General features: G+C 37.5%; 1 protein-coding gene across 3 annotated transcripts in view; it reads left to right on the top strand.

Moving 5' to 3' along the window:
- Window positions 1–16,520, top strand: part of GRM8 (glutamate metabotropic receptor 8) — a 307,752-nt gene that overhangs the window by 51,350 nt on the left and 239,882 nt on the right. For all 3 annotated transcript variants that reach the window (XM_056513682.1, XM_056513673.1, XM_056513667.1), the window contains one exon: window positions 12,404–12,620. In XM_056513682.1, coding sequence (XP_056369657.1) covers window positions 12,404–12,620 — 217 coding nt within the window. The remainder of the gene's footprint in view (window positions 1–12,403; window positions 12,621–16,520) is intronic.

Here is a 16,520-nt window from a genome sequence, read left to right as displayed (position 1 = left end):
TTCTGTTTCAATAAACCTCAGTGCTTTGTAGTTTTTGTTATTAAAAACTGAGATCTACAAATTGTGAAAGAGAAGACAGACTTAAAACATCAAAAACAAATGCTTCAAAGTTGCGTGGGTTGTTGGTTTTTTTTTTTTTGTTTTTCTCCCCTCTTTGAAAGAGATGTAGATGACATTGATATTCCATGGGAAAAAAAAAGGTGTTGATATCTTTCACTTGGGAATTTTAAACCAATTCTTCCAGTGTCTGGAACTGGATAGGTGACACTGATATGCAGAAATATATTTGTGAAGCAGTTTCAGTAAGTAGATAGAAATGGAATTGTATCAGGCTCAGCACAGGCTGGCATTCCCACACCACTTGTTGTCAGGAGCATCCACTCAGGCTTTTGATGTCTCCAATGTTTATTCAATGCACTTGACACTTTTAAATCTAGTTTAGTGTAATTTTGCTTTTGATGGGATCTTTTAACATATGCAGCAACAGACTGAGGGAGGACAATTTCAAAATAAAAGATGTTCACTCATCAAAAGCTGCTGTAGTATTCAGAAGTGGTACAGTGGCACTCTAGTCCCTAATACAAATCATTTGTGCACAGTATACAAGAGAGTTCCAAAAACTACACTGATGCACTGCATACAGTACTGCAGACTGGAGCACTGCCAGGAAAGCATGGGGTTATCTTCAGAAGATCTGTGCTAAAGCTGGGTTTAAAAAGCAGCATTTTGCATCAGTCAGAGTAAAAATCTTTAACAGCTGATGAGTATTAAGGTTTCTCATATCTGGGCAGAACAGAAACAATTAGTTTCTTATTCTGCTAAAGAAAGACAGTTCTGTGAAATACACTATGGGCTGACATGGGTATTTCAACAGTTTTAGGTGGAAAAAAAGAGGTTTATGTGCAGCCCTAGGCCATGGTTTACTTGGCTGCAGCTGAAGCACTGCCTGGGCATGCTGAATGGCAAAGGTGAGCTGATCCCTGCAGGTGGGAAGCAGGCAGCCGAGCTGCTTCTCAGGGCACTGGAAAGTGGTTATCAGCAAGCTCTGCCTCTGACACTGACATGCTGTCAGAAATGTGAGTTGTTATTGGGATTGCTGAAATGGGAAAGAATTTGAGTGGGGGAGCTTTTGAACTTATTGAAAGCTCCTCAGGCCCTCTTCTTTCATCATCCTGCTGAGCTGCTGAAGTAGGATGTTGATGGTGTGGCCAGACTTACAGGATCAAGCTAACTGAGGAGGACTTTTAAGAACCTTCAAAAGGACTTATATATCATTCTGTATTTGGACTTAGAGATATTGGAAAGTCACAGCTAGGGAGGAAATCTCCATTGCACTAGCCAGGAAGGCTAAGGCTAACACGCTCAAACAAGGCTGTATGGTGGTGATAACAGTGAACTGATTTGTAGTTAAATTGCAATGAATAAAAATAGGGAAAAGGAGAATTTGCACAAATTGTGAAATGCTCATCCAATACAGGCTTTTTTCCTGCATCTAATACTGCTTTTGCTGGCTTTATGGACATGGTCCCAATGCAGTTGGAGAGCAAAAATATCTATTGTAGGAAGGGAAGCCTTACTCAGTAGATGAGAGTGAGGAGTGACCCTGTCCAGCCGTGTTTTACAGAAGATGAGTTCCCCTTTGCTCTTTCCACTGAGTATCTTTGAACATGAGCTGCCAAAGCAGAGAAGAGGAGCTCAAACTGAGTATCCTGTATCACTCTTTAGGAACCAACTACTGTCTACTTTGCCTTCTGAGTTCAGTCAAGTTGTGGTTGAGAAAGAGAGTGAGAAGAGGTAGGGAAAACAGGTGTGAAGGAAAAGGGATATCTGGGAGGAAGGTGTTCATGTAAAGAAAAAAGAGAGAGCATCCTGAAGGGAGCAGGAGGGAATAGAGGCTGTTGAAACGTCTGAGGAAAAAAAGTAGAAATGAGATACAAGAAAAAAAAGGAGAAACTGTCAGGTATATTTACCTATATATAGAAATAGGTTCAAGAAGAAATAACACTATTAAAAAAATTTCCTCCATATTCTAATTGTCTCCTTTAAATGGAGAATATGGAGAATATTTGCTGTTCAGGTAAGAAACCTCTGCAAGGTTTCTGTTTCTTCAGGTAATCTTATTCCCCTTAGGCTGTGCTTTTCTTAAAGCTCATCTTGTTACTAATAAAATTTGGGTAGCCTCCTAAGGCAGGGAAGTATAAACCACTAATTACTCTAAAAGAAAGGAAAGAAAAAGGACTCAGCATGTGGAATATCTGTGTGCATATGTACATACATAAAGTACTTTTATATAAAAATTTAATAATTTCTTCTGAATTCCTGACTTTTATGACAAGGCAGTCCTGTAAGGACTTATCTGTAAGGCACAGATAAGGTAAGAATATATTGTATGAGGGACAGTCCAGGGACAGGAAAAGCTTGGGGTAGCCAGCCATGCAGAAAGATAGAAGGAACCAGAGCCATGGAAACTGCTCATAGGTGGGAATCAGTACAAGCTGCTAATAAGAGAATGGAGCCAGAATTAACAGAGAGGTCTATAAGATAAGGAGACAGAGTTGCACCCAACTAACAGAGGCTGGTAAGATAAAGAGACAGTGTTGTATAAGGAAAAGGTCTGTAGAAGAAAATGTGTTGGGTTCAGAGTTGTACGAGAATAAGGACTGAAGATGAAAATGTGCAGAGTTTGTGAATGAAGACTGGTAAGAAATGCAAATTAAAGGGCTGATGGTGTTACCAGCCCTATCTGTCTTGCCTTAGCTGTAACATGTACCTGTCCTATCAGAATGGCAAAATTTGTGAAATGCAGGTATTTGTGAAAGTTGATTGTTTTGCTAATCTTAGCACTTTCTGCTGCTGTGCTTCTTTGGCTGTGGAGCAGTCTGCAGAGTAGAGCCATGTCCATCATCAAGAGCCCAAAGCCTGTCTGCAGGATGCCTTGGTGGAAATGGTGGCTACTGAGTGGCTGTATGTGCTTGGGCATGCAGGTTTCACTATAGTTTTTGGTGGGAGTGAAGGGCAAGGCATGTTTCTGTACTTTGTACAATGTACTTCTGAGCCTGAATTACAAAGCTTCTTTTTTCAAGTCTAAGATTGGGTAGTTTTGAACAATCCCCAGATGGTGGATAATGCAGTTACATTTGCTTTTCTGGATTGCAAGCCAGGGATTTTCAAAAGGGACAGGTGAGATTAGCCCCTTAGCAGCCAGGTTGTGCTTGGGAAGAGTTAAGACACTGCCACTGTTAGGTACAAGGAAAGGGAACACTAGGTTATTCCTTCTCTCTGAATCATTTTTATCACATAATTAAAGTATTTTTGCTTTCTTTCTTCCTCCACCTAGTTCTCTTCCATAAATATTTTGCTTTTTTCATCTTTTCTACTGGTAGCAACTGGACTTAGAATTTCAGTGTAGTAATACAGGAAATATTAAACTTTTTGGAAATCACTTGGCACTGGCTAATGTTTTATAACTTTTAAGATTAAAAACTCCAGGTAAAATTGTTTATCAGCCAAGTCTGTTTTAAGAATGAAAGCAAATTCATCTGGATACAAGCAAAACAGAGATACTTTTAATTTTCCTTCTTCTGAGTCTATAGTTTATGGGTTTAAGATGATGCTTTATAATCCCATATGAATTGTGTGTGCTGTGAAATGAATCCATAGCTATGGTGACTCATAGGGATTTTCTTAATGCATTCTGGTGTGTGGTGTCAGAGTTTTAGCATGGGACAAGGAGGTTATTGGAAAGCTGGGCTTTCTGAGCTGTAGCTGGAGTGTAGTCAGTGTACTGTAGAACATGTGAAAGCACCCACTAAAGCACTGCATGTATCTCTCTGGCCAGCTGAGCCCTGTTTACATATCTTCACATTGTCTACAATGGTGGAGAGAGCTGTCAAGAATACACAATTTGCTTTTCCTGGTATTTTTTGATCGCTTATGTCTCATGAGTTAAGGTGGCAGCATGGGTAGCAGAAGGGCAGCACTACTGCTCAGGCAGTGGTGTAAGCTGGAGTGGCCTTGCAGCAGTAAAAATGAATGCAAAGTTCAGAGTTGTTCCTCTAGCAGAGCATCCCAACTGGCATCCTGCTGAGAGCACACTCTCCCCTTCACAGAATCATTAAGGTTGGGAAAGACCTCTGAGGTCTTTGAGTCCAACCTTTGATCCCCACCCTCCCAAGCACAGCACAGCACTGAGTGCCAAGTTGTTGTGTCTTGAGCACCTCAAGGATGGTGACTCCACCACCTCCCTGGGCAGTCTGTTCCAATGCTTTTCCCTTTCTTCCTGTGTCTCATACTTCCTTCCATTGTGATGGTCTCCATAATCAGAAAAATTTGCATGGACGAGTGTGTGTCCCCATGGGCAAGTCTCTCAAATTGCTTGCTGTGGTCTCTGTGGCACAAATCTTCAATTGAATGCAAAGGAAACCTGATTTTGGCTGAGGGATACTTTGACCTACTAGGTAAACTTGTTAGTGCTGAGTAATAATAATAATAATAATAATAACAATAATAATAATAATAATTTGGCTTTCCTAGTTAAGACTAAAAGCAGTGCACATTTTTGTATATTTTTCTCAAAGTCATCAAAAGAGATTAGAGTTCCAGACACTGACATGACAAGCTCTAATGAGGAAAGTAGAGCTAGAAAAACTGAAATATCAGAGTTCACACTGTGCTCAGCAGAGTCTGACACAAGTCTAATATATTGATACACATAATTAAGCGTGGGTTTCCCCGACAAGTAGAAAGGGAATTTTAATAGTTTAAGAAGTCCCTGAAGCTGTCTGACCATCTTTGGCTTTCTGTTTGATCTGATGATTGGAGAACAGAAGGTTCTGTAAAGGAAGAGCTCCCAGCAATTCCCAAGCTCAAGGTCCCCTCCATCCCCCTCCTTGTGATTTGATCTCACTATGAATATTTCTCATTTGATCTGCTGCTTCTTCAGTTTATCATTCAGTGCCTGGACCTCAGCTGGGCTTAAAATATTTAGAAAGAGCCTGCCTAAAGATGGTGGATGTTTTAATGTGCAACTGCTTAACTGGGTTTGTTTTCAGAGAGGAAAACCCCAGGATTTAAAATGATGCGGAAATATTGATATAGAACTCTCATACTGAGAAAATGCCATTATTTAACATTTATCAATAGACTCCCTTGCACGAATATCGATGAAAATTCAAGCTGTCCTTAGATGGATTCTCATCCTTCTGGAGTTACACAGCATTGCATAGTGTGACAAGATGTACTTCAGTTTGAAAAATGTTCCTAATGCATAAATATTCTTCCAATGTTTTGCTCTAAAGTGCACCCCATACTTTCTGTAGCGGTGAATATATTTTGTAGATGCTGCATCTCTTGTGGGATTTGAGGTTGGGATATCTCTTTATTACTATTTTCTATAGCATTCCTTGTGTATAAGTAATGACTTCTAATGAGTATTTCAACCCACTGGAATGAACCTAATCAATTCAAACACTTTTTATTAGGTACTTTATGCTATACACATTCTTCCTTTGTCACATGCTATTCTACCAGGGCAGAATGGTGGGTTGTAAGCTGAAATACACTTGGTGTAGCATGTTTTGTTAGATTTTGTGATAGGTACTTTATGGTAGGTGGTGATGCAATGCAGCTTTAATAGTTTCTCAGCCCATTATCTGTCACTATACAATTACATGTATTAACTAAAAAAAATTACAAGGGTAATTGAGTTTATTCAGGCTACTGTAGTTGCCACCAGCAATTTGACCACCAGCAATATCCTCAGAAATAAATATGATAGATAATTACTGTGTTTGTAGTGGAGAGGAAAAAAACCAAAAAAAAAGAAAATCATTAATGAAAGAGGATTTGCATGTTTGATTTTACCCCCACATTTCCTAGTGATTGCATCTGTCTCTGCAATTTTTCACATACCAGACTAGCTTATGATGGTTGCAGAAATAATTTTGTTGGCAACAAATGGAGCTGCATTGATCCTCATTTATGTGCTTTCATGAAAGTATCAGTGCCGATCATTGAAGATATATTCTTCTCAGGAATATGTCTTCAGAAAGTAACTGGCAGCAGAAGTAAACCCAGTGAAAGACAAATAGAAAGAAAAAAGTAAAATAATCTACCTGTTCCAGCTCAGAAGCATTTAGGGATGATAGATCCCTTTTCTTTGTGTATTTGGGGCAAAAAATTGCTATGTTGCATTTTATCACAAAACCTCATATCTTTGTACAAAACCTGTACAAATATATGTAGAACTTCCCAAATATTTCAGGCAACCTGTCCATTACTTTCTTATCATTAGGTGTATGAGTTGCAAGCACCCTTGACAGGAGCTGCTGTGATATTTACTGCAAATAGAATGACTTGGAATAATTCAAATGGGTTTAAGAAAATCCTGCCTACCAAGTGAAATCAGCTAATGACAGCTTTCTGATTGTACTTCTTTCTGTTTCCAAAGCTTTTTAAATTCTACTAAACTTTTTTGAACTAAACACATTTTAAATTGCATTCATCGGGGTGAAAAACATATTTGTGTTTTCTTGCTTTTGCTCTAGTTAATATCAACATTTTTTGGGGGACAAGGTAGAAATCAGTGGTAATTCCTGAACAACATGCATTATTGTTCAGGAACAACACATGATAAATATTGTCATTGAGGGTCGTCCTTAACATCCAGGGAGAATGTATTCATCTAATTAATATCTGTCAGCATTGCCCGAATTTATAAATATAAATGAATACATGAATTTATCTGCTGGGAAAATATATTGTTATAGATCATTCCTCCTCACAGTAAAATCCATGGAACAAGGCAGATTCAAAAACTTCATATGTTGAAACTTTCCCATAACATCAGCTCTAGCAGAGTTGATTTGTAGCTGGTAGAGCTGTTGTGGTGTCCCCCTGCTCAGCTGCTCTGAACGTTGCACGGGCCATCTCACATCTCCAAAGGCATTACTGAGTCTTGATGTGTTAGGTGTTCACAGGGTGATTTGATATTGGTTTATTCTGAAATGAATGAAATGAGGTAGCTAATGATGGCATGGGTGACCTCTCCAGTGTTTGTCATAAAGGGAAGGATGAAGACATCATAGTTGAATGTAAGGCATCTTGATAATCATGTGTAGCCAAAGTGAGTGGGATTGTGATGTTCAGTGGGAGACATTTAGCTGTTTACATTATTGTTCTGCATAGTGTGTAGGACAGTTGAATTAATCTCCTAGGCTCTCTATAGTCAGTGGAGAGAAATGTTCCAGGATGCATTTCACCTTCTATAGTTAGCAGTAATGAGACATTTTCAGTATTGTTTGGTATACAGTAGGATGTCATTAAGCTTTATCAAACTCTTTTGAATCTTGAATGTCCTTCCTGAATGACTTTGGCATTACTGTGTTGCAGATTGACGTTTTTCAGAAGCAAGAGCAAGATGGTTCTCTAGCTGATGGCAATTGAAAAATGTCACTAATAGCCTAAGTATGGTGACCTCAGCTCTGCTCCAGCAACTGTTCAATATCTAGGCACTGAGCAATCCTCTCAGTGCTGTGAATTTTTTGTACTCAGAAATAACTCTTTCTTGCTGTACAGAAGAGGGAAAAAAAAATCTTGAAGAGACAGGGCCATTAATGATTAATGATATGCATTTAAAATTCAAAAAATCAAGTTGAAAACATGTTTCCACAGTCAGATTTTATTCCGAGTACTTTAACTCCTTTGCAAACTGTAATAATTGGTGGTAAAATGCCAGTTGATATTGAGTAGTCATTAACTTAAAGTTTATTGACTTCAGTTTTTTAGTTGCAATTATTACTATTTTTAATGTGCTATTGCTAATATTTCTCAAAAAAACCAAAAAGGCTCAGTGATAAGAGAATGAAAAAGAGAAATAAAATTATAGTTGATTTATTAAAGTTAGTAGGGATAGGACTGAGTGGGTAGTGAAACTGAAGGTGAGTGATCTAAGCCCATTACTCTGGGTGACTGTACAACATAGTTACTGCTGTGAATGTAACTCATAATGTCTAATTTTTAAAATTGATAATGATTCCTTTCTCAAGTCGTTTTCCTTATAAGCTTTGTTCATTTCACTGTCTGCTATTTTGTTCCCAAATCGTGCTTTCAGCTGGAAGACTGTGTAAAGGAAGATGGCATATGAAATGGCCAGCTGATGCTTTACACTGTCAAATGCAGCATGCAAATGGATTTGAAAGCTCAGTAAAAGGGTTCTGGTGAACTTTTGCCTTAAACTTAGAGAGCATGTAATTCAAGAGAAAGCATGTTAAAAACTGCCTGCTTTTGGTGAAGGCACTGCCCTGGAAGGGCACAACTAGGTCATGTTGTTTCCTCTGTCATCCTCAGTGCAACTCTTCTGTATTTTAGGGTTTGGAGCCCAATATTGGACCCCCAGACAGATTCACAGGAATGTTCCTCTGTGAATAGTCCTGGATTCAGGAGTAGTGGGTGGCTTTTGTTTTCAGTGTATGAGGAGCTGAAAATGGTTTACCATTTGGCTGAGATAAATGGAAATACACTGTCTGCTGTTTGACACTCCTGAGGTTGTCCGTGCTCCCTCCATCAGGGAGTACAAGTCTGTTTTGTAGTAACACTGTGCTTGTCTTGTACTGATGCCATTCCTCCTTTGAAGAGCTGCCACAGTCATGTTTGTGGATGGTCACTTCTGCTTCTCCAATACCCTGGGAAGAGGAGATCTTCAGAGACAGGTTTTAAATCAGCTAGGAGATGTACACAGATAGACCCACTAAAAATAGACTATTCTGGACTACTGATTCTGGCTTGAATGTATCTTCAAGGATTAAGTGTTCTGCTTAGTTAACAGCAATTGTGTGTGTGTGTTTGGTTTAGTTTGGTTTTGTTTGTTTTTGTCCAAATAGTTTTATTTTTGAAGCGTGCTGAAAAGTTTTTTTGATGCCAGTGACTGAGCAATAGAATGAATTGAGCCACCCCTGACTTAGATTAAAGGACTGAGGGATCACGAATTGTTTTAGCAGAAGTTCAGGGTTAAGATCAGTAAGAAATTAAAACTGGATATTGTTTTAAAACATCCCACTAAGATTTTTTTGGTTTTCAACATTTAATAAATAGCTTAAGGTTTAAAAATAATAAAAATAAGGCTTCTATGAATTATATAATAATTTCAAATACTTCAGGTCTGTCACCCACTAGAAATTGAGTTTATCAGCAGGTTATAGATTATTGGAAGACAGTGGCCAAACCATAGGGCAGGAAAAAATAGATAAATCGTATCAATGAACAGTCAAACATGAATGCTTTTAGCAACTGCCAGTGAATGTGACAGATGTTGTGCAAGAACCAATTTAAATGTGGTTATATAATCAATTTTTTTCCTCAAGAGAAAAAGAAATACACCATTAACACTGATATATACCTCTTAAATACAATGTAAACGTTACAGGTATTGTATTTAATTTTGAAAAATTAGGTAGAGAAATCTAGAATGAGAAATAAAACTCCTTTGCAGATTTCTTTCAAAATGCAAATTTATGTCTCAAGAGACTAGTGGAACTTAACATAGAAATACAGTCTGTATTTAGGGAGTTTTAAAAACACACATTACTGAATTGATAGAGCATAACTGTTCCCTTGCTTAGGCAGCATTATGTTCCATCTTGTAAAATGTACTTGGGGAAATGTAAAATGCTTTATTAAACCTACAGTCCATAACTAAAGTTGTTACATTTTAATGTATGTATTTTTCATTCATGGATTATTGAACCACTAAATCCAAAGAATTTGACCTCATGCCGAAAAATTTCTTTGAGTCTCATTCTGAGTCTTCACTTCCTGTGTGACTGGAGCATAAACCAAATACTCAAATTTTAAAGCTGTTTTTCAGAGCTCCCCTATATATAACTATACATTTAAAAGAAAGGAAGGAAGCTACTATTTATTTTTGCATAAACTACTTTCAAAAAGGAAGTCCCTGAAGCATTTCTGGGTGGGAGTTCTGCAATTTTGGGGAGAAAATTTTTGAACATGGTGCTGTTTATAACCATGAGGGATATATACAGAAAGGAATGAGGAAAAAAAATTATATATTTCATTGCAAGAACCATTTTTTTCTCCAAACTTAAGATTGGCTCACTGTTTAGAGAGTGTCTTTCTCCCTACTTGCACATGGAATATTCTTTCCTGCTAGTAAAAAACCTGCAGATGTTAATAAAACAGTGGTGATTTAAGCTTACTTGTGTGCTCAGTGGCTTCAGAGTACTGTGTTTGCCTTCTGATTTCTTCCACTGTTATTAGAAATAACTGTAGGGAAGAAGTTGAACTGCAAAGAGCTGAAAAGTAGGAAAGGAACATCTCTTCTCTGCCTCTTCCAAAAAAGTGGTATTTGTAGTAGATAAAATATCTCTATTGATCTGAAACATATCATTGCTGAGGTTGAGCCAACAATTCTCCTACAAATGCACATCTAGGATTTGTTATTCATCTCGTGCTTGCAGAAAAACAGAGAGTTAATGGATATAACTCTGTGGTCTAGGCTTCAAGATTTTCACTGCTGAGGTATCAGTCTAAAAGATTTCTTACTGGTGTTGGTTGTGTTGACATTATTGGTGAAATAACTTTCAGCAAGGGATCAGTGACATAATATTTGTGAAATGGAACACCAAGGAGCAAAATGAGCGAAATCACAAAGGTTGTCTTTGTTTTTACATCTGTAAAAAGAAAGGCCTGTTTTAGAGAGTAATATGAGAACAAGTTTAGAAAGGCTCTAAATATGCATAATTGTATTATTACAGGCCAAAAATATTTTGTCCTTAAAGAGGTAAAGATGTTTAAAACACTTACTGAAAGAAAGGGAATTTATACACGGCAAGTTTTTTAAGAACAATTTATTCTTTAGTTTTACTTGACGTATTTTTTCTTTGTTAGTAATATTGATTTCCATGGAATATAATCTCTTAACTATTTCTGTGATCCTCCCTCTCCTTTTCATTTTTGTTCTCTTTGGTTTTTATTATGAAAACATCTCAGATCTTTATTCTGAGACATTTCCATGTGTAGAAAATTTGTTAAAGAAGAATACAGCCAAGATACATAAGAGTTTATTTTGTTAGTTTCTGCCTGAGAAATGATTGTGCTAACCCTTAGGCAGTTACCTGTTTATTCAGGCTGTATGAATATATCTGCACTGCCTATGCAGGTTTGGTTAATGACCAGACTCTTTGAATTCCTTACATTTCTCCCAAATCTCTTTTTTAGTTTGTACTGATGACGAAGCACTGAACAGGACATAAGTTACACTGAATCTTTCTTCTCTAAGATCTAATATGGTAGAGAATATTTGCCAAATCACCTGTTGCTGCTCAATTTGGCCCTCAACAGAATCAGTTTAGGAATTCCACTCAGATTGCTTTCTTGAAGACTGTTACATGTTTCGTGACATGAATTAAGCACCTCTTATTAATATAGATCACAGAGCAAGGCAATAATTGGAGCATCTTTTATTTCAAGCTAATGACTGTTTAATCAGTTGTACTATTTTAAATAAGAAAATAATTCTCTTTTTAAGTTAGCATAAATGGTAATTAAATTTTCTTGCACCAAAAATATTCTTCAAAATAAGTGAGTATTGCTTACAATGTCTCTTGTGGACATTGCTGAGCCATCTGTATAAGACAAGAGTTAACAGAAAGTCACTCTTGGTTTTTTTCCTAATAGAATAATAATGTATTTTAAAATGTGTTCCAGTTATTTAAGTTTGTTTTTTCTAAGACTATTGAGGTGTTTTCTACAAAATTTACTATCCTTGTAACCTTTCTCCCTCTATATAGGAGTATCATGTACAGGTAATTTTTTGGGTCTGGGTTTTTATTCATCAGATAGCTTTTGCTATTTAATACATAGCCTTCATGTTCTTAAATCATGCTCAATGAACTATTAAACCCAGAAAATGAAAAACCTGTGGCAGAGGAAGTTATAAAATGGGAGCACACATTTTCATATACATAAATATAACACAAAAATGGAAATAATCCACATTTTACTTGTCAAATTTCAAGAAAAGCAGTCATCATAACTAACCTTTTCATTTTCTGTAGTAATAGTAAGAATTCTTCCTTTTTCCCCCCCCCTATTTTTTTAATTCACTTGTTTCTATTAGGACCAGAATAAAAAAAAAAAAGTTGTGTTTACATGTCAAGAATCATGACATCTGGAGCAAAGCTGAATGTATTATTTCTTGGTTAGAGTATTGCACAATCAGGCTTGACTGACATTAAACAAAACCCGAGACACTTTCTGATCAGCTGATTTAATTAAAGCAAGACACTTGGTTCTGCACAATGCCTGTGTATAATCTATTACAAACCTTTCAAACGTACAAGTATGTGCTGGAAAATGTTATTAGATTGGCTTGTCCTTCTGCTTGCAGATACCTCAAATCAGCTATGCATCTACAGCTCCAGAACTGAGCGACAACACCAGGTACGACTTCTTCTCTCGCGTGGTCCCGCCAGACTCCTACCAAGCACAGGCCATGGTGGACATTGTGACAGCCCTTGGCTGGAACTACGTCTCAACACTGGCTTCTGAAGGCAACTACGGGGAGAGTGGTGTGGAGGCATTCACCCAGATCTCCAGGGAAATGGGTGAGTGTGTGTAGCAGGTTTGGCGTTCCCAGCGCCGAGCATCGCTGAGCTCTGGCTGGGTGCATGCTGTGTGATCAGAGCACCCCTGGCTGTGCTGCCTGGACTCACGGGGGGGATTTTGCTTCTTGTGTGTCTGCCAGGATGGCAATTCTAGCAGCAATTTAAGAAGAAAGGCAAAAAATATATATCCCTTGACTCTTTTGGAAAGGGGCAGCTCCTTCATGGCTTGGGGGCAAAAAGCAACCAGATGCTGAACTACAGCCAGATTTGAGGTAGTGCAGTTTTTGATTAGGAAAATTATGGCCCAGTGAGAGCTTTTTCCATGTTCCAGCATGGATAAACCTAGAGGTTTTAATTTTGATGAATTTTAGAAACAAAACCCCTCCACTGTGAAATAAAAGGCATAACCTTGCCATTTTTCCTTCATAATAAAATGTGCATAATAAAATACAGACACTATGAGAAGTGTATAAAAGTCCTATTGATCCTTTTAAAATTCCTTTTTTACTCTTTCATAGTTTTTTCTGACCTGAAGAAATGGCTGTTTCTCAGGAAACAGGTGGTTTGAAAGAGGGTGGAATTGGTCTTTCACCAAGTGCAGCATTAAATGACACTGCAGCCCCCACCCCCCCTCCCCAAACAATTTTCTCTCCTTCCTCAGAAAGCTGGATTAATCTACTAGATTTGACTTTCAGGACATGTAGATATAAACTCCAGTTGTTTTGAATCAGCCTGGGTGAGAACTATTATATCTCCCACTCTCACTAGCTGTATGTGAATATAGAGAGCATCTGCCCTATAGGAAGGCACGTGTGTGTTTCAGGTACTTATGCTTGAATCATAAAGGTAAGTGATTATGTGTAAGAATCTGGTTATAGAACAAACCTACAGCCATTCTTGACATTAGGGAACCAGGGTATGTAATATGCTCACTCATTGAACTGATAAATGTGCTTTTTCTAGCTTCTGATCATTGCTGCAGCTCCAAGGTGTCTTCATGGGAGAGCCAAAGCTGTCTACTGTATGTTGCTTTGTTCTGGGGTTAGCAAAGGCATGGATAATTCTTTCACAGCTCATACCTAAAAGAAGTGGTTTATCTATGGCAAATAGATTGGCTTCCCCAGACACTCACTGAATTCATTGGCTGGAAAATAATTTTTTCTTCAAACTATCTGCAACACAGTTCTGAGTTCTGAAAGCAAACAAATGAAATACAGGACTTTTTACTGTTTTCCATTTCCAGAAGTATGAAAGAACTTCAGATGGGTGCAAGCAAAAACTGTGATTAACTTAATCACAATTACTTGAGTTTGTCTCAGTTGGATCTTCATTGTTCCTGGAAAGAAAAAAGACCATTGTAATTTTATAAATAATTAACATGAATAAGATTGCTTTGAATTCACAATCCTGTTAATAAAATCTGTTAGTATCATGAATAGGTGTCCTGAGCATTACAAGACCTGTGTAACACCAAGAAGCATAATAAGTCGTGATTAGTGGTTTGATTTTTTATTTTTTTTTTTCCCTATTGTGATTTAAGCTTCTTTTAGGACACTTGATTTTTGGCAACCCCTGTGCTCCCAGCAACTTACCAACTATTTTGGGTATCAGGGACTCTCATGGTTCTGAAGAAGGAAAACAGAGGGAGGCAGGACAGACAAGTAATTTTTATTTCCTAGAAAAATACTCAGGTAAACAATCAGGTAAATAATATGTAACCACAGGGGCATGATTGATAACCAGTGCAGAATTGTCAAGAAAAAATAGTATCAAATCCATCTAATAATTTTCTTTGACAGGATAACAGCTTATAGCTGGGGAAAAAGCACTTGATGTGTCACATCTCTCAAATTTTGTAGTGTTATCTCAATTGTCACATACAGTATTCTCCTGAGCAAATTTGGCAGTTGTGATCTAGGTGTAAATAGGCTGGATGCAGACCTATTTAGAAAACTTTTCTCAGAGCAGAGAGAAATTAGCAATGATTTCTGTTTAAATGAAAGAATGTGTTGTGTGTTACTTGGCAGCTGTTTAAGCTGGATCATGTACTTGCCAATATTTTAATGTTTAACCCAGATGGACTTGGAATGAAGATTACTGTAAAACCTGGAGGTTACTTTAAGGTCAGCAGGACTAAGACTAGGACTAGGAGGGTATCCAGAAGAAATCTTTAGAGCCCAAATCTGAAAACACTGTCTGGAAAAGGACAAATTTAAGACCCCAACAAGGCTTCTGCAAGAAGGATCTGTGCAATGAGGAATTCAGACTGACTGATCAGAAAATACTATTTTAAAAAATGATGCAGGGATGATAGGAAATTATAACCTATATTCCTCATGTTTTAATGGTACATGCAGGTGGACATACCATTTGTAAAATAATTTGAGTAATCCTTCAATTTGTCTGTCAGTTATGGAATGTCTTTTTGACTCAGTAGAGGTTTTGTCTCTCACTTCAGAAAAAGGTGAAACTCCTCAAGCAGGGAAGAACAAAGGCAAATCTCAAAAGCATGGTCTGTCAGGAGCAGCTGGGAAGGGGGGCTTAATTCACCTGAAGAAGAGTTGACTAAGAAAAGGTGGTAGAAAATAATGTTTTCAAATAAGCTTTTGCAGAAAGGTAGAGGAACACTTGTTCATCCAAATACAGTGTATGTAACAGAAATAATGGAATTAATCTTTAGCATGATTCTGTCTAGATTTGGAGAAAACCCCTTCTAGTGTTTAAGACATTAAGTATTAGACCAGTTTGCCTGGGGACATTTTGGAACCTCCATTGATAAGGATCTGTGAGCATGCATTAGATGAACACCTGCCCAGTGATTATGTAAGGGTACTTAGCTCTTGCTTGGGGCTGGGAGGTGGAATGGATGATTTCTTAATGTCCCTTCCAGCCTGATCCTATTATCCATTGTCTTCAGACTTTTCATCTGAGCCATAGGGCTGGAAATGCTTTTAAAATGGAAACTGAATAGCATCTAACTATGAGGTCTGAGAGTATAGAGTCTACATAGGTTTACAAAAATCATCACTTAGTATAAGACTGCTCACAACATCAAAACTTGCCAGGTCTGGGTTAATAAACTGTGTGTTAAGAGAACCTAACTGGGGCACTGTGCCTCTTGTGCAGTGGCATGCAAATGTACAGGGCAGCTCAACTCCTTGCTTCAGTACTTTGTGTCCTGCTTAAGATAAGTAGCCAACCACTGGAAGCAAAATGAATGTGAAGATCAGCATAATGAAAAGCAAAAAAATTGAGGAAGGGATGTGAAAAATATTGATATGTTCATTTCTGAAAAAAAATTAGTGTATGCGAGGACATGTGAGATAGCAGATTTGAAAATATAGATAGGAAAGCTTGTTTCTTTGGTTTATTATTTGTGTTATTTTTTAAAGGAGAGTTGAAAAAGGGCTAGGGTTTTACATTATTTTAATAGACAGATTAATTTAATGTACTTATTGAATATAACTTTGACCGTTTGTCTCTAATTTGCAGTTTGATTGGCCCTCTGTTCAACTTCTATTTCATCAGTAATAGGAGCGAACGGAAGAAACAGGCTCCAAAATGAAATGTGGACTACTGAAAAGGTCAAAGTGGTGCCACCCTGACATGTCACCAAATATATCACATATCAAAATCTGCTCTCATTTTAGTGACAAAGACCCTGTCTGGGACAAAGCAGAACTGGAAATTAAATATTTTACATGACAACGATTGGAAGGAGATTATTCCAACTCATTCTTCCATGCATTGTTTGAAGACAATGATTAAATTTATAGAATTTTCTACTCCCATTAAAAAGTTAATGATACCCCTGTAATCATTTTGACATAATGATTAAATCATTTTGGTACATTGACCAAAGGAATGAATTCATACTAATTACTTAAGAGTTTAAGCATT

Source organism: Oenanthe melanoleuca, chromosome 1A (genome assembly GCF_029582105.1).
Source record: "Oenanthe melanoleuca isolate GR-GAL-2019-014 chromosome 1A, OMel1.0, whole genome shotgun sequence".
NCBI lineage: Eukaryota > Metazoa > Chordata > Aves > Passeriformes > Muscicapidae > Oenanthe > Oenanthe melanoleuca.
The sequence above is the reverse complement of the archived record's forward strand: the minus strand, read 5'-3'. Positions and strand labels throughout refer to the sequence as shown.